This window comes from Molossus molossus, unplaced genomic scaffold, assembly GCF_014108415.1.
Source record: "Molossus molossus isolate mMolMol1 unplaced genomic scaffold, mMolMol1.p scaffold_m16_p_5, whole genome shotgun sequence".
NCBI classification, from domain to species: domain Eukaryota; kingdom Metazoa; phylum Chordata; class Mammalia; order Chiroptera; family Molossidae; genus Molossus; species Molossus molossus.
Genome location: NW_023425388.1, coordinates 44,968,475 through 44,986,371, shown reverse-complemented (window position 1 = coordinate 44,986,371; position 17,897 = coordinate 44,968,475). Strand labels below are relative to the sequence as shown.

Here is a 17,897-nt window from a genome sequence, read left to right as displayed (position 1 = left end):
CATACTAAAGAGTGTGGCATTTACCTTTTATATCCTATAACCATAAACATCCTTAACACTTAACTATAAATCGGGTACCGTGCTACGTGCTACGTATATTGCTTCACTTCTAACACGATGTCCAATTATTACCCCAACCTGCAGCCCCTTCAGCAATCCTAAATGTTCTCACTACTACTCTTTTAGGCTTCATGCTATCCTAACCCTTCTTTCTTAGTTCACCCCTCCACACCCCAATACCCTCTCCCACTTAGAAAATAAAATGCAGATATCAGATCTCAGGTGTTTTATTCATACCGCTTTCTTTTCTAATTAGTGTTTATGTTTTGAACTCACACTCACTATAAACATAAGTTTCTGCCTCAGCACTATCACTCTCAATTCCTGAATCAAGACATTTTTATCTACCTAGGAATTTCCCACTGGGGACAGTTCACAAATTGTTGATACTTTCATTGCTATGAATATAAACTCACAGTGTAAGTCTTTTTCACAGTGAAATAAATGTGTGCAGGATTGGATGGACTATGTCATGGGTGGGAGGGAGTGATTGGAATAGGAGAGATGAATGAGGGTTTTGTAGATGAGGAATTGATTATCTATGACAGAGGAATGTTTCTATTTCATTAATTTTTAATTGCCTCCTAATGAATAAAAGTAGTATCTAACTGGTCTTGATAGCCAATGTCTATATTTACTATTCTGGGACTTTCTAAAAATCCAATGATTAGCACTATAATGAAGGTATGTTCCAGATATGACTAAATCTCCAAGAATGGTGTAAATATAAGGCAAGAGTCATTTAGTGCCTATGTCAATATTTAAATAACAATTACAAAAATGTGGCATATGTAAAATATTCCTTTATATTTGAAACCAAAAGACTAACAAATTAATATACAAACGCTGTTAGGGTCTATGTAATCCTTAGTTTTTTAATTTTTTATTGATTTTTAAGAGAGAGAGACAAACATCAATTTGTTGTTCCTCTTATTTATACATTCATTGGTTGATTCTTGCATGTGCCCTGACTGGGGATCCAACTTACAACCTTGACACGCTAACCAACTGAACTAGTTGGCCAGGGCACCACTAATAAGTTTTTTAAATAAATATTAGTTTAGAATACCTTACAAGAAACTATGTGATAGAAGTTTTAAAATGGAAGGATATAACTGTTATTCTATCAATGTACCATGTAAACTACCTACTCCCCAAACCAGGTTCTTCTATCCTTTTATTTATTTATTTAAAAAAAATATATTTTTTCCCTTTATTGATTTTAGAGAGAGAGGAAGGGAGAGGAAGAGAGAGATAGAAACATCGATGAGAGAGAACATCGATTGGCCTCCTCCTGCATGCTCCTCACTGGGGATTGGGCCCACAACCTGGGCATGTGTCCCGACCGGGAATTGAACCGGCAACCTCTTGGTGCATGGGTCAATGCTCAACCACTGAGCCATACCGGCAGGACAGGTTCTTCTATCCTTTTAAAAGCCATCACAGCCCTGACTGGTTTGGCTCAGCAGTTAGAGCATCGGCCTGCAGACCAAAGAGTCCCGGGTTCAGTTCCCGCTAAGGGCACGTACCTCGGTTGCAGTTTGTCCCCGGCCCCGGTTGGGATCATGTGGGTGGCAACCAGTAAATGTGTCTCTCACATCTATGTTTCTCTCTTTCTCTCTTTCCCCCTCTCTCCCTCGCACTCTATCTGAAGATAAATGCAAAAAATGTCCTCGGGTGAGGATTAAAAAATAAATAAATACATACATAAAAGTCATCACAATGCACATAAATCTTTTTTATTTTATTTTACTTATTTGTTTTTAATAAGGTTGATTCATTTTTTCAAAATACTTTTTATTGAATTTTTTTTAGAGAGAAAAAGGGAGATAGAGATAGAAACATCTATGTGAGAAACAACAATCGGCTGCCTCCTGCATGCCCCCTACTGGGAGTAAAGCCCACAACCTGGGTATGTGCCCTGACCAGGAATTGAACCGGGACCTCCCAGTCCCTGGGACAATGCTCAAAGCACTTAGCCACACCGGCCAGACCAGACATCTTTTTTAAACAGACATAAGAGCTCTTCAGTCCTCTGCCAAATTCGATCCTTTATGTTCGCTATTAATAAACGACATGACGTGGTACATATCTGTGACTGTACTGTGTCCCCCAAAGAGCTATATTGAAGTTCTAATCCTTGGTACCTGTGAATGTAATCTTATTTAGAAACAGAGTCTTTGCAAATGTAATTAAGATATAAATTAAGAAATGGAAAGGGAACCCACTATATGGGAGAGCATAATTGCTAAACAATACATCAGATAAGGGGTTAATTTCCAAAATATATAGAGTGCTCATACAACTCCACAAAAGGGAGACAAAGAACACAATTAAAAAAAGGGCAGAGCCCTGGCCGGTTTGGCTCAGCGGTTAGAGCGTTGGCCTGCGGTCCGGAGAGACCCGGGTTCGGTTCCCGCTAAGGGCATGTACCTTGGCTGCAGTTTGTCCCCGGCCCTGGTTGGGTCGTGTGGGTGGCAACCACTCGATGTGTCGCTTTCACGTCGATGTTCTCTCTCTCTCTCTCCCTCTCACTCTATCTGAACAAAATATCGAAAAATGTCCTCGGGTGAGGATAAAAAAAAAAAAAAAAAAAATGGGCAGAGGCCCTGGCTGGTTTGGCTCAGTGGTTAGAGCATTGGCCTGCGGTGTGGAGAGATCTGGGTTCGGTTCCCGCTAAGGGCATGTACTTCGGTTGCAGTTTGTCCCCAGCCCTGATTGGGTCGTGTGGGTGGCAACCACTCCATGTGTCCCTTTCATGTCGATGTTTCTCTCTCTCCCTCCATCCCACTCTATCTGAACAAAATATCGAAAGGTGTCCTTGGGTGAGGATAAAAAAAAATGGGCAGAGGACCTAAATAGACACCTCTCCAAACAGGACATACAAATGGCCAAGAGACATATGAAGAAATGCTCAACATCACTAATCATCAGAGAGATGCAAATTAAAACAACTATGAGATATCACCTCACACCTGCCAGAATGGCTGCCATCAACAAATCATCAAACAAGTGCTGGCGAGGGTGTGAAGAAAAGGGGACTCTAGTACACTGCTGGTGGGAATGCAGACTGGTGCAGCCACTGTGGAAAACAGTATGGTGTTTCCTAAAAAAATTAAAAATTGAACTTCCATTTGACCCAGTGATCCCATTTCTAGGAATATATTCCAAGAAGCCTGAAACACCAATCACAAAGAATATATGTACCCCTATGTTCATAGCAATGCTATTTACAATAGCTAAGATCTGGAAACAGCCCAAATATCCATCAATAGATGAGTGGATAAAAAAGCTGTGGTACATATACACAATGGAACATTATGCAGCTGTAAGAAAGAAAGATCTCGTATCCTTTGAGATGACATGGAGTATTATGCTAAGTGAAATAAGCCAGTCAGAAAAAGACAAATACCACATGATATCACTTATTTTTAGAATATAAAAAACAAAAAAAGCTGATGAACAAAACAGACCCAGAGACATAAAGAGTATGGTTCAGACTGACAAACCTCAGAGGAGGGGGGCGGGGGGGAGGGATGAGATAAATCACAGAATTTATATGCATGTATGTGTAACCAATGGACATGGACAACAATGCTTGGTGAGGGGTGGGATAGGGAGGAGGGTGTCTGAGGAGAAAAAGGAGAAACATCTGTAACAAAAATAAATTAATTAAAAAAAAAAAAAAAGCCCTGGCCGGTTTGGCTCAGCGGTTAGAGCGTCAGCCTGCGGTCCACAGAGACCCGGGTTCGGTTCCCGCTAAGGGCATGTACCTTGGCTGCAGTTTGTCCCCGGCCCTGGTTGGGTCGTGTGGGTGGCGGCCACTCGATGTGTCCCTTTCACATCGATGTTTCTCTCTCTTCCTCTCTCTCCTTCCCGCTCTATCTGAGTAAAAAATGGAAAAATGTCCTCTGGTGAGGATAAAAAAAAAAAAAAAAAAAAAATAGCTTCAAAAAAAAAAAGATACAAATTAAGATGAGGTCATACTAGAGTAAGGTGGGACCTTAATCCATTATGACTAGTGTTCTTGTAAGAAAAGAACAGACCCACGAAGAGAGAATGCCGTTATGACCCAGAGACAGAGACTGAAGTGTTGTAGCTGCAATCAGGAAATGCTATGGAAAGTTGGCAAACCCTCACATGCCAGGAAGAAGGAAGGAAGGATTCTCAGAGAGACATGGTCCTACCGACACTTTATTTTCCATTATTGATTTTAGAGAGGAAGTGAGAGGGAGAAAGAGATAGAAACATCAATTGGGCACCACCTACATGTCCCCCACTAGGGATCAGGCCCACAATCTGGGCATGTGTCCTGACCGGAAATCGAACTGGCAACTTCTTGGTGCATGGGTCAATGCTCAACCACTGAGCCACACTGGCCAGACCCTACCGACACTTTAATGTGAGACCTCTAACTTCCAGAACTGAGAAAATAAGTTTCTGTTGTTACATGCTGTTTGTTTTTTAATTTAAATAACAATAATTTATTGTCTCACTTCTGCAGCATCGAAGTCCAAGATCAGTATGTGTGCCAATTCTATTTCTGGTGAGAGCTTACACACTGCTCAATTCTGTGTGACCTTACATGGCAGAAAGAGAGAGAGAGAAATTTCTGTTGTTTTAAGCTACCCACTTTGTGGTACTTTATGGCATCTCTGGGAAACAAAACACCATCCAATAACCAGCCTATTGCTCTCCCCACTTCTGCACCAATGATAAGCCAACTACTTTGAGATACCGGAGTATGCCACCTTCCATTTATATTGTGCTCATGGTTGTCCCTCCACCTAGTGGTCCTTGCATAAATTACCAACCACTTAACTCCTATTCTCATCGCTTGCTTCTTCATGAGGCTTTCCTCTCCTCACTGTTCCCAAGAGCGCCTGGTTCAGAACCACTGAGCACATATTTCCCGTGTCTGTTCATCCTTGCAGAATGAGCACCTGCTGGGCAGGGACTATATTTTATATCCCCAGTGCCTAGTAGACTATAGGCACTTAGGTATGGCATCAATGACTAAAATGACAGTCAAATAGTACAAGAGTAACTAACAGATGTCATCTAGGAAAATTTGATTAATAAGGGATATTAACTTAATTGAAGTAATACTGTACCTGGCACACACAAAGTATCAGTCTACTGAAAAACAAACCTTATCTATAAAATGACAGCAGTGGGGGAAGAAAACCACTAAAGAATAAACAAAACTCACAGGGGGAGTTTTCTGAGACAGTTCTCTATTCAACCTGTCAGTGAAGCTCTGTATTAGCGTGTTTCCTCCTGCCACTATGACACTGCCATAGAGACCCTAGGACACAAAACAAAAATAAATTAGTTTCGAATGTTCCAACAGTTGTTAAACACAACTACAAATAAAACCATGTCTCCCACTAAAATTTCCCTTTCTATTTAAATTGTTTTACTTCTATCTAGATCTAGTGGCTTAACCCAGTGGGGTTTTCAGTGCTGACTGTACATTCCATTGATTTAGGCAGATTTTAAAACACCAGTGCCTGGGCAGTTAGATTCAAAACCAGGGGATGGATTTTTTAGTTTTTTACAACTCTCCAGATAATTCTAATATGCATTAAAGTTTAAGGACCACTAACTTAAAGTCAGTATTCTAAAACCCATCATTATTTGTTGGCAGAGAGCTGCCAATATTTAATTAGAGATATATTTTGTAATGACTTCAGCTTAGAATGCTCATCCAGAAGTTCTGGTATTTAAAATGAGACACTGTGACTCATTAATGATTGTGATGGACAATGGACATGCTGTCTTTCTCTTTTGCACAGGTGTGCATCCGAATCGTGTGGAGAGCTTCTACAAAATCCACATGCTGAGACCTCTCCAAATAAAAATAAATTCCTACTTAGAAGAGTACATTTACCTCTAGTCTGAAAGTATGCATCAGAAAGTTAAATATCAGTCTGCTTTGTCAGTGGCTAAGTTCATATTTAAAAAATATTTCAAAGGTATAAATCATCTAACTTTTGGAAGACAAAATGTAGTATAAAAGAATCTCCTGTGAAGTCAACATTTGTTAAAAGAAGAAGTTTCACTAAAAACATAAAGCTGTTGAACTGCATTCCCTCAAAAGTAGGCTTAGGTTTGCACTAAAGAATTCCACATTAGCCCTGGCCAGTTTGACTCAGCGGTTAGAGCGTCGGCCTGCGGTCCGGAGAGACCCGGGTTCGGATCCCGCTAAGGGCACATACTTCGGATGCAGTTTGTCCCCGGCCCTGGTTGGTCGTGCGGGTGGCAGCCACTCGATGTGTCCCTTCACGTCGATGTTTCTCACTCTCTCTCCCTTCCTCTCTCTCCCTCCCACTCTATCTGTACAAAAAATGGAAAAAATATCCTCGGGTGAGGATTAAAAAAAAAAAAAAAAAAAAAAAGAATTCCACATTATACCCCTATCGTTTGGAAACAGGACATGCCTGCTAGGTGAATAGTTAAAATAATGAACATTTTTTTATAGCCCCCATGATTAACAACATGGTTTTTAAATCCACCCTTAGCTTTTGGCACTATGCTCTAAGCAAAGGAATTAACTCAAAGAAAATTGAGGCAGGCTACAGGGGTTGGCAAAGGTAGGTATGCAGTTGTGAGTGACATTCTTTTGAGTTAATAAACTCTGGTAATAATCACCACCTCCATGTGCGCACCCCTGTATTGGCTACTAATTGAATCCAGGGTTTAAGTATAATATAATCTATCTATAATCAGTATAGTAATATAATATGAAGTTAGTATTTAAAACTTGAAAAAGCACAACAGTATGAGAGTAAGTAGATCAGTTAAACTACATCCCTTGTAAAAATTACTGAATTTAAACCACACCTTATTGAAAAAACTGTACTATATACAAGAAAAACTGCCAATAATATATACTTTGGTGTGTCACATTTCAGGAAATCTCTAGAACAGCACTGTCCCAAAGAACTTTGTCAGATGGAAATGCTGTGTATCTGCACTGTCATACAGTGGCTCCCAGCTACATTTATGATGTGGCCTGTATGACCTAAGAACTGACTTTGACATTTTTATTTGTTTTAATTTAAATTGCCCCATGTGGCCAGTTGATACCACGTTGCACACCACAGCTCTAGAGTGTTGCACTTTTTCCTTTTCCTACTCCATCCTTTTACACATTCTGTTATAACATGGACTTCAAAGTTAACGAACACAGCCGCTAACTTAAATAATGATGTGGGGGCATTTCATTGCCCTAAAAGATACCTCCATGCCATATACAGGAGACTGGCACTTACTGGTCTGATATCAATATCGCACATCCCAACACTTGTAGTGACAACGTGACTGACTCCCAGCATTGTATTTCCTGATAATCCCTACAACAAAATAAAATGAGTAGTGACACAGAGAACTTCAAACATAAAGCACATCCAAAAAAATTTAGCATTATTTAGGTTTTATAATTACACAAGATCTCTACACATACAGGAAAAGCCAGGCTAATTATGAAATAAGCTTTCATACCTTTACATTGGAAGGGTCAAATAACCCTTCAGGAATCTTTAACCGTTCTGCTCCAAAATCACAGTTGTAGCCATTGGGGAATTCATAATGAACAGTTGGCATCTGTGCGGCTACTCTGAAAACACAGTAAACATCATTAAACAAAGACAAAAGCAATCCTCTTAAAAAATGATAAACTACTAAGGAATCAACTTATATAAAAACAGAGTGAGAATATCTACTTTCTTTTCAAATGTAATTTCACATTTCTTAACATAACTCTTTACCTTTCGACCAGTTAAGCATGTTCTACAATTTTTTTTTTTTTTTTTTTTTTTTACCTAAAATCAATTTCATTCCTCACTTAGGAAGTATACAGTTAAAAAAAAATTAGTATGAAGTGTTTTATAAGCTATTAAATTCTGTCTCATAAGCAAAATAAGAAAACATACTGTTCATCATACGGTGAATCTGATACTTGAAGAACTGAAGCTTGAAAATCCTGGATAACACACTGTGGATAAAAGTAAAGAGAGTTTAAGAAACAAGGTTATTGAGATTTGTCTTTGCAATCTAGAGTTTCATAACATCATCTATAAAATACTTTTCTTAAGGAAACTGGGCCCTGTTCCTGAATGGGAAAGTAATTTCAAGGGTATAAATCTATCTAGCAAGGAGTTTTAAGTATCAAAGAAATCCAATTATAAACATCTGAATATAAGGGAAAATGCAGAACATTTAAATCACAACAATTATTGATGGGTAATATGATAAAAACATCTGGGAGCTTTTGTATCACAGTCCTGCACAACAAAACCAGTTTCAAAACATTGTTTTTACCATAAAAATAAGCTTAGACTTAGAAGTAAAATTTCATTACCTGGATACACACACACACACACACACAAGCATATACATTGCATCTGATGTAACTTTACATGACTGCATATAGTGTAAAACAATTTAATAATTTGCTCTGAAATACATGACCTCTGAACTGCTAAGGATAAATCTTGTCTAATATCTAGTCAAAATTGCTAATCATTTCCACAATTTTTCCTTGTACCAAACACCGACAAAACCTTTATTTTTAGGTGCAAAAACAGTCAGATAGGATATATTCCTGCCATAGTGAATTATGACTTTCCTATCCTTTTACTGTGAGAAATGAATGTATATCTGTGCGATGAGAGGTTGTTTTACTAACCTGTCCCCCTGTAAGTCCAATGTTCAGAAACGGATTTTTAATCAAAAGAATCTCTCATTGGCTCCTTGCTATGTACAATAATCCACATTATCTATATGGCTGACTGATGTTAGGTAAGAGAACATAACTGAGGCATACCAGGAGACTGCTATAGATGAGAACCATTTCACCACCACCAAAAACATAAAACTAAAAAAAAAAGCCCAGAATAGCATAATGCTTGCTTTTACCCCCAAACCAAAATTCCTTTCAGGTCTAACCACAATAATCTAAATGAATACATAGTTGTTTGTTGACATATTTGTTTGGCAAAGATGAAAAGCAACCCCACCCCCAAAAAAACCCTATTAATTCTATTTCTAGAATACCATAAAAAATGTAGAGACTGAAAATAGTGCTCTTATTGAATTCAAAGACTTACAGACTATACCTCTTTCATAAAGAGGATAATGGTCACTTACGTTACACATGTAATTGTGCCAAGACCTTGTAACCTGAGGCAACTTCTCTTTTCTTTTCCAGTTTGCTGGTGATCCTTCACGCACAGGTTCCTGAGTACCAAGAGCATGGGCCAGGTTAACAGAGCTCACAAAATGAGGTGAAGAGGTAAATCCCAAAAAGATAATCCAGTCAGCCCTGGCCGGTTTGGCTCAGCGGTTGGAGTGTCGGCCTGCAGTACAGAGAGACCCAGGTTCGGTTCCCACTAAGGGCATGTGCCTTGGTTGCAGTTTGTCCCCGGCCCTGGTTGGTCGTGCGGGTGGCAGCCACTCGATGTGTCCCTTCACATCGATGTTTCTCTCTCTCTCTTCCTCTCTCTCCCTCCTGCTCTATCTGAACAAAAAAATGCAAAAATGTCCTCGAGTGAGGATAAAAAAAAAAAAAAAGATAATCCAGTCATCACTTACTTTTGATGCAATCATATATGGGGGAATCAGTTCTATGTTCATTTCCTGGAAGAGCTCTCTGCATTGCATTGTAATAAAGTCTCCAGCAAGAGGGGACTTCACAATACCTATGAGACAGATTATACAAGGCAAGAGAGCATTAAGTCCAAACCTCTTGGGACAAATGTCCTCCGTGGACTGATATATATATAATTGTTTTCAAGTAGAATTAACAGAACTATCTCTCAGAGCATGCACATGGATCAGTTTTAAATCTTATATACCAACATTTTAAAAAACTATCTTTGAAAAAATGACATTATTTGTAACCTGGTATGTTGTGACAGCCCAGTGTCAGTATCTGCGTCCTCATGACGGCGAACACTGTCTCAGCACACACTGGTGAAAATACATTTACCTTGCTGAAGGACATAGCCATCGTGAACTGGAATTGCAGTGGTATGAGTGGCTCCACTGTCCAAAATAAGCCCAGTCGAACGCCCATTAGCAAATCTAGTTTAAAACATTAAGGAAAAGTAAGGCTCCTAAAATAATGTTTATTACAAAGGGAAGGTTTTATTAAGGTCTTTGTAAAATTAAGCATTATGGCTTAAAATATGTTAAAGTATATCTAGAGGTTAACATTGGTATCCAATAATGACTCTGTCTTAAAAACAAATGACAACAGGCACGACAGACTTCCAGAGTGGTAGTGTGAGGAACTTGGGGAAACCTGTCCTCTGGAGAGAGAGATGTTAAAACTGTTCAAAATTACCATAATCACACAAAGTCTCTGGAGATATATTAAATGGCTTATGACAAACTGTGAGGCATTTATTTAACAAAATCCACAGGAACTTGGTAAGAACAGGACGAGGCTGTGGACTTTGAGCTAGAAACTAAAACCATTGTCACAAAGGATTAAAGAGGTATTTCAGCAGTGTGGCAGCTGAGTGGAAGCTTCCACCCAGGTAGATTCACAGCCTGTGAATATCGGGAGATCTCATTTTCCACAATTCTGCCAGAAACATCTTGAACCACTGTTTAGGAATAGGGCCATTCACTTGGTCATCAAATATTTACTGAGCATCTATTATGTGCCTAGTAATGAGTCTGAAGTGTTTAACAGCCATCAAAATTTAGCCAATATTTATACTCGTAAAGCAGTAACTCACAGAAGAATCCCAAGTTTGCAACTCCCTTGCCTGAAAATGCTCCCCAGGTCCATGGCTGTGGCTTAGCAAAGCAATGGTAGGAAAACAGCCGGACACTTAAGGCAGAACCCTTGGAAGCCAGAGAACCACAGAAGGGGTGGAACCCAAAATCTGAGTATAAAATCTACCCAAATCTCTGGCTGACTATTAAACTTCAAGAACAGGACTTAAGGGGGCCCAACAAAAATGAGAAAAGAGAACAGTAAGTAATCCACTTTTCAAAAACAGAGCTGTACCAATGAGTTCTGTGATTTTGTTACCTTTTTAACTACATGCATTCTCTAATAGTATGGATCTTAGACAGCAGAAAACTGAAACCTTCCTTACTAGCTTACTGTGTCAACAAGACAGAGCCTACAGCTGGCAGATATGAGAACCCAGCCATCATCAATTACGTCAGACAAATTTTTATTTTTTTAAATTATAAAAAATTTTAGTTAATATTTTTATTTTATAAAACATAATTATTGTTTTCATAAAATGTTATTTGTGTTACTAAGTCTAGTTTGTTATTTTAAAATAAACCAATAAGTAAATGTTAAATTCTTAGTTTTAATTTGTCAAACATAATATTGATAGACATAACCCATATCAACAAAAGCTCTTTGGAGTTTTCAGTAACCTGGGGTCATAATATTTGAGAAGTCAAAACAATTTTATAATAACACTAAGATGTTATTTGTCTTCCTCACTGTCATTATCTCTTAAGCATATATGGGAGTTTTCCACAGGGCATGTCAGGTGTGATCCACAACAGACAATGCAAAAGCCAGATAGGAGACTCCAACTTCAGCTATTAATTCCAACATTCAAGATACTTGAAAAAATGTAAAACAATGCTACTCTTCTCATTAATATGTTTCATTTTGAAAAAGTTATTTTTCATTAAAATATTTGATTTATATTAAAATATATTTAGCATTAATTTACTAAAAAATAATCTACACAAATATGATTGTAAAGTTTCTGTTTTAATTTCTGATAAGTTAAATACTGCCAGATACAACACATATACATAAAAGTTCTGGGTATAAAAAGTTTGAGAACTGCTGGGCTAGAAAATGATACTGGTCAGGAAAATCCAAAATGTGGGAAAATCTACAGGACAATGTACTTCCCTGAAGAAAAGAATAACATGAGGGAAAAAAAGGGGAGGAGGAAGAGTACAATCTACACATTAAAACAGATCTAGGAGGCCTTGGCCTGGTAGCTAAATTAGTTCTGATACCCCAAAGTTATGGGTTAGATTCCCAGTCAGGCCACATAAAAGAATGAACCAATGGTCCTGGCCAGTTTGGTTCAGCGGTTAGAGCATTGGCCCGTGGACCAGAGTCCCAGGTTCGGTTCCTGCTAAGGTACGCACCTCGGTTGCAGTATGTCCCTGCCCCGGTTGGGGTCGTGTGGATGGCAGCCAGTTGATGTGTCTCTCTCACATTGATGTTTCTCTCTCTCTTCCTCCTTTTCTCCCTCCCTCTCTCCCTCCTGCTCTACCTGAAGATAAATGCAAAAATGTCCTCGGGTGAAGGAAAAAAAAAAAGAATGAACCAATGAATGCATAAATAATTAGAACAACAAATCAAAGTTCTTTTCTCTCCCTAAAATCAATCAATTAAAAACAATTATTTCTCTTTATTCATTGTTAGAGAGGAAGGGAGAAGGAGAGAGATAGAGAAACATCAATGAGAGAGAACATCGTTTGGCCACCACCCGCATGGCCCCCGGGGATTGGGCCCACAACCCCGGCATGTGCCCTGACTGGAAATCGAATCGGCAACCTCTTGGTGCATGTGTTGATGCTCACACACTGAGTCACACCAGCTGGGTTCAATCAATCAATTTTTTTTTAAATGTGTGTATTTTCTGCCCTGGCCAGTTTGGCTCAGTATTGGAGCATCAGCCTGAGCACCAGAGAGTCCTGGGTTTGGTTACCGCTAGGGGCATGTACCAAAAATAAATAAATAAATAGTATGTATTTTCTTTTTTATTTTTTATTATTTTTTTTTATCCTCACCCGAGGATATTTTTCCATTTTTTGTACAGATAGAGAGGGAGGGAGAGAGAAGAAGGGAGAGAGAGAGAGAAACATCGACGTGAAGAGACTCATCGAGTGGCTGCCACCCGCACGACCAACCAGGGCCGGGGACAAACTGCAACCGAAGTACGTGCCTTTAGCGGGAACCGAACCCGGGTCTCTCCGGACCGCAGGCCGACGCTCTAACCGCTGAGCCAAACCAGCCAGGGCTGTATTTTCTTTATTAAAAAGAGAGAGACCTAGGAGACACTGAACAAATACAATGCATGACACTTGTTTGGGTCCTGACTCAGATATACTAAACTTAAAAAAAATAAGATAAATTGTGGTTATATCTATTTCATAGCTGTTTTTAGAGAACATGGTCAAATCTTTTTTTTTTTTTTCCCAAATCTTTATTGTTGGATGTAAAATGTATTACAGATGTTCCATTGGTTATGCATATAAGTTCTTTGGTTTATTTCTTCCCACCCCCTAACCCCTTTCCCTTTGAGGTTTGTCAGTCTAGCAATGAATTTGTGCTTCTTAATCCCTTCACCTTTTTCATCCATTCCCCCAACCACCCTCCCAACTGGCAACCAACAAAATGTTCTCTGTATCTATGAGAATGTTTCTGTTCTACCTGTTCATTTTGTTTGTATATTCCATTGTTGATAGATATGTATTCATTGCCATTTTGTTTGTTCATACATTTTATCTTTTTCTTCAAAAAGACCCATCATTTCATATAATAACGGTTTGGTAGTGATGAACTCCTTTAACTTTTTCTTGTCTGGGAAAGTTTTTATATGTCCATCGATTCTAAATGACAGCTTTGCAGGATCAGAGTAATTTTGGTTGTAGGTTCTTGGTTTTCATCACTCTGAATATTTCTTGCCACTCCCTTCTGGCCTGCAAAGTTTCTTTGAGAAATCAGCTGACAGCCTAATGGGAACTCCCTTGTAGGTAATAGATGCCTCTTCCTCTTGCTGCTTTTAAGATTCTTTCTTGATTTGAACCTTTTGCATTCTGAGGATGGATGTGTCTTGTGTGGGCCTCTTGGGGTTCATCTTGTTTGGGACTCTCTGTGCTTCCTGGACTTGTATGTCTGTTTCCTTCACCAAGTTAGGAAAGTTTTCTGCCATTATTGTTTCAAACAGGTTTTTGATTTCTTGTTCTCTCTCTTCTCCTTCTGGCACCTCCAAGATGCGAATGTTGGCACGCTTGAAGTTGTCCCAGAGACTCCTTACACTATCCTCATTTTTTTTGGATTCTTTTTTCTTTTTGCTGTTCTGATTGGGGATTTTTTGCTTCCTTATATTCCAAATCGATGGTTTGCTCCTTGGATTTACATGCTCTATTATTGAAGCTGTGTAAATTATTCTTTATTTACAGTTAATGCCTCCTTCAATTCTAACTGTGTATCCATGATTTCTAACTGGTCCTTTTTTATGCTCTTGAGGCCCTCCCTAAGTTCACTGAGGTTCTCACTAAGTTCATTGAGCATCCTTATAAGCAGAATTTTGAACTCAGTATCTGTTAGGTTGCTTATCTCCATTTCGCTTAGTTTTTTTATTGGGGTTTTGTTCTGTTCTTTCATTTGGGACCTATTTCTTTGTCTCCTGATTTTGGCTGCCTCCCTGTGTTTGTTTCAGTGTATTACTTAATGAGAGGTATGGGGCTCGCTGAGACCAGATGCTGTTCGTTTGAAAGAATTTAGGAAAAACCTGAAGCAGGATCCAAGACCGGCCAATCCTATGGTTAAGCAAGTGGCAACAGCTTGGGTGGGCATGAAAGTTGGGTGGGCTTGAAAGTAGGGTGGGGCGGGGCGGGGCCTCAGGGAGTCAGCAGGGCGGGGCTACCAGTGTGAGCCACGTTGCTGGAGTCCCAGATATGGAGACTGTCTGCTGCCCCCGGGAAGGGCTCACCAAAAGAACAAAGGCCTCTTACAGCATGTTTGTCCCCAAGAAAGCCCCCTCTCCAGCCCTCACTCCAGTGCCAAACAGCTCAGTTCTTCCCTGTATGTCTCTGGTGCCCCTTGAGCTGCCTCCTCTCCAAGCTTAGAGGGAGAGAGTCCGATAAGTCCATGCGCGGGCCCTTTAAGGAGCTGCCTGGGGCTCCAGTCACTTCAGCCTCCCTGAGCCTCAGTTCCCGCTGGTTTTTCCAGCCAGAGGTTATGGGGATTCTCTTCCTGGCACTGGAACCCTGAGCGGGGCACCTGGTGTGAGACGGGGACCCCTCAGTCCTCAGGAAGGACCTTCCCAGCCGCGGGAGCCTCCTGATTTTTATCAGCCACACTTGGGTGTGGGACCAGCCCGTCGCCACCCCTCGCGCCGCCCCTCCTACCAGTCTGGATGTGGCTTCTTCTTTAATTCCGTAGTTGTAGGACTTCCATTCAGCTTGATTTCAGGTGGTTTTGAATGTTGGTTGTTCTGTAGTTTAGTTGTAACTTTGATGTGGTTGTGGGAGGACGCGATACCGCGTTTACCTACGCCGCCATCTTGACCAGAAGTCAACATGGTCAAATCTTTTCTGGATACATACATGCTAAAGTTTCTATGAATAAAACTTATATAGCATTTGGGATTTACTTCAAAATCATGATGGAAAGGGAGATGGGTGGGGTTATATCTAATGCAACTTAGCTATATACTGAAAACTATTGAACGTGGGTGATAAACCTATGGAGGGTCAATATAATATTCTATCTTCTTTTGCTTGTGTTATAAATCTTCTATAATAAAAGGTTAAAAAAATAAAACAATGCCAATTCTGTTTACACATTCTTTATAAAGATATAGCCAAAGACATGTTAAAATTGGGGACAGCTATGTTCAAATTGTGAACTTGGACCAATCTGACATGGTTAGCATGAAAATCAAATGAAATAATGCACACCATGTGTTTGCTAGTACTCTACATTTTGGACTCAAAAACCTGCAATGGTTCTCTGGAATGTAAAGTTTATATCGACAATCAGACCTAAAACTATTTTAACAACTCCTTCTGAAGTATGACATAATCTTATAAACTATAAACTAAATCACTGTAACAAAAGCTTACACTTTCCACCTCTATACTTTTGTAAGTCATCTCCAAGACATGACACTATTGATAAATATAAGGTTACAATTACCACAATTCATCTCGTGTCTATATAAAATTTACTTCCATATTACATTGATCCAGGGAGGCATACAAGATAATTGAGTACAAGTTCAGGTTTTAAATACCTAATTCAACACTGCACAGTTTGTAAGCACCACAACTTGAACTCTATATATAAGGCTCTTTCTCCCATATACAACTAAATTTGTTTATAAAGGTTTATCATTCTAGCATATTATTCCAGTAAACTGCCACAATTGCTAAACAAAAAAATCAAATTAATCATGTACTTTATGATTTTGCCAATGGTATTTTGAAGTACTATTTAAGTCTGTAATTTAGCTTGAGATAGAGAGAGAGAGAAACATCAACAGGAAAGGGACACATCAAGTGGCTGCCTCCAGCACGACTCCACCCGGGGCCCAGGACAAACTGCAACCGAGGTACATGCCCTTAGTGGGAACCGAACCCGGGTCTCTCTGTACCACGGGCCACACTCTAACTGCTGAGCCAAACTGGCCAGGGCCTATTACAAATTCTTTGAAGTGGGGACTATTTCCTTACCTCTCCCTTAACAGACTTGCAATAACTATCTGGTGATTAATTCTTAAGTGAATTTATAGCCAATTTCTACTTTTTGATGGGACTGGAGGGGATGAAGAAAATGGCAATCTTTAAATAATATTAGCAAACTGGCTACAACACTGCCTTGTATGGACATTCCCCTTCAAAAAGCAAAAGTCTTAAGAAGCAGGATTTGAGTGTATATTCCCCATTACCCTCTCACAGATGCAGGCATGTCGATTACACAAAGAAATACTAAAAAATGGGTAGATAAAAAGCAAGAGAGGAAACACCCCAAAGTTTTGAACAAGCGAAATGGATCATGTTCACTCCTGCTGGGGGGAGTCATCTTCAGGAGCACCGCATTGTAACTTTTAGAGGAAAGCTAAGCATACAGTCAAGGATACGCCTGTTCAAAACTGCAGTTTTGCAAAGGAAGAATGCAGGAAGTGTAGTGTTCAAACATCAACTCGTCAGTTCTATCTCTTGGCTCTAGGTGCACTGGAAAGACAGAAAAAAGAAATGCAAGGCATTTGTTGTTTAAGAACAAATTTGATTATCTCCAGACGATCATAGCCCTACTTAACACAAAGCAAGGAAAACATAAAAATAGATTCAACTACCTTGACAAATAATCTTCATAATAATAATTTTATAACATTTATTCATTCTATTGGAAAAGTATTTATAAATAACTGTAAATTAAATTGTGGCCACTGTCTAATAAAAAGTAAAATTGCTGCTATAAGTAGTACCAATGACCAATTTTTAATTAAGGAATTAGGATTGTTATAATCATTACCCCAGTACTATAAATTTAAGAGTGAATCTAGTACAGCATCCTAACTATAAATTTTAACCACCAAATTGTCAACGCAAAGTTGTTAATCATAAAATAAATTAGTGGTTTAAACAGTAACATAATATTGACAACTAGGTATTTCACCAAGAAAATTGGTCTCGCCATTTGTAGCCCTATTAGCAAAAGTTGATGTGTGACCTCTGTGCTAGAACATGAATATAAAGCAGAATTCCAATGCCACAGCGACAATCATTAGCAAACTGGGGAAGAAGCCGAAGGATTGTACTGTTTTAAAATACATACCTGAAAAATAAATAAATAACCACCAGAACCATTAGGGTGCTCTGGTATTATTCTTTGAGTATTTCATTCATAGAATATACAAAACTTATAATATTATTTAAAAATTGCGCAGCAAGCCCTGGCCGGTTGGTTCAGCGGTTAGAGCGTCGGCCTGCGGTCCCGAGAGACCCGGGTTCGGTTCCCGCTAAGGGCATGTACGTCGGTTGCATTGGTCCCTGGCCCGGGTTTGGTCGTGCGGTGGCAGCCACTAGGTGTGTCC

General features: G+C 39.4%; 1 protein-coding gene and 1 long non-coding RNA gene across 3 annotated transcripts in view; one reads left to right on the top strand and one right to left on the bottom strand.

Moving 5' to 3' along the window:
- LOC118617333 (actin-like protein 6A) overlaps window positions 1-17,897 on the bottom strand; it is a 38,370-nt gene that overhangs the window by 1,581 nt on the left and 18,892 nt on the right. For both annotated transcript variants that reach the window (XM_036243218.1, XM_036243219.1), the window contains exons 2-8: window positions 10,055-10,149; window positions 9,658-9,764; window positions 9,214-9,303; window positions 7,998-8,059; window positions 7,567-7,681; window positions 7,338-7,418; window positions 5,273-5,368 (exon numbers count right to left, since the gene is read on the bottom strand). In XM_036243218.1, the coding sequence (XP_036099111.1) occupies window positions 5,273-5,368; window positions 7,338-7,418; window positions 7,567-7,681; window positions 7,998-8,059; window positions 9,214-9,303; window positions 9,658-9,726 (513 nt within the window). In that variant the 5' untranslated portion in view covers window positions 9,727-9,764; window positions 10,055-10,149. The remainder of the gene's footprint in view (window positions 1-5,272; window positions 5,369-7,337; window positions 7,419-7,566; window positions 7,682-7,997; window positions 8,060-9,213; window positions 9,304-9,657; window positions 9,765-10,054; window positions 10,150-17,897) is intronic.
- The window catches only part of LOC118617334, a 31,994-nt gene that overhangs the window by 506 nt on the left and 13,591 nt on the right, over window positions 1-17,897 (top strand). Inside the window, exons 2-3 of the long non-coding RNA XR_004956820.1 lie at window positions 5,859-5,966; window positions 9,275-9,358. This is a non-coding gene — a long non-coding RNA (uncharacterized LOC118617334). The remainder of the gene's footprint in view (window positions 1-5,858; window positions 5,967-9,274; window positions 9,359-17,897) is intronic.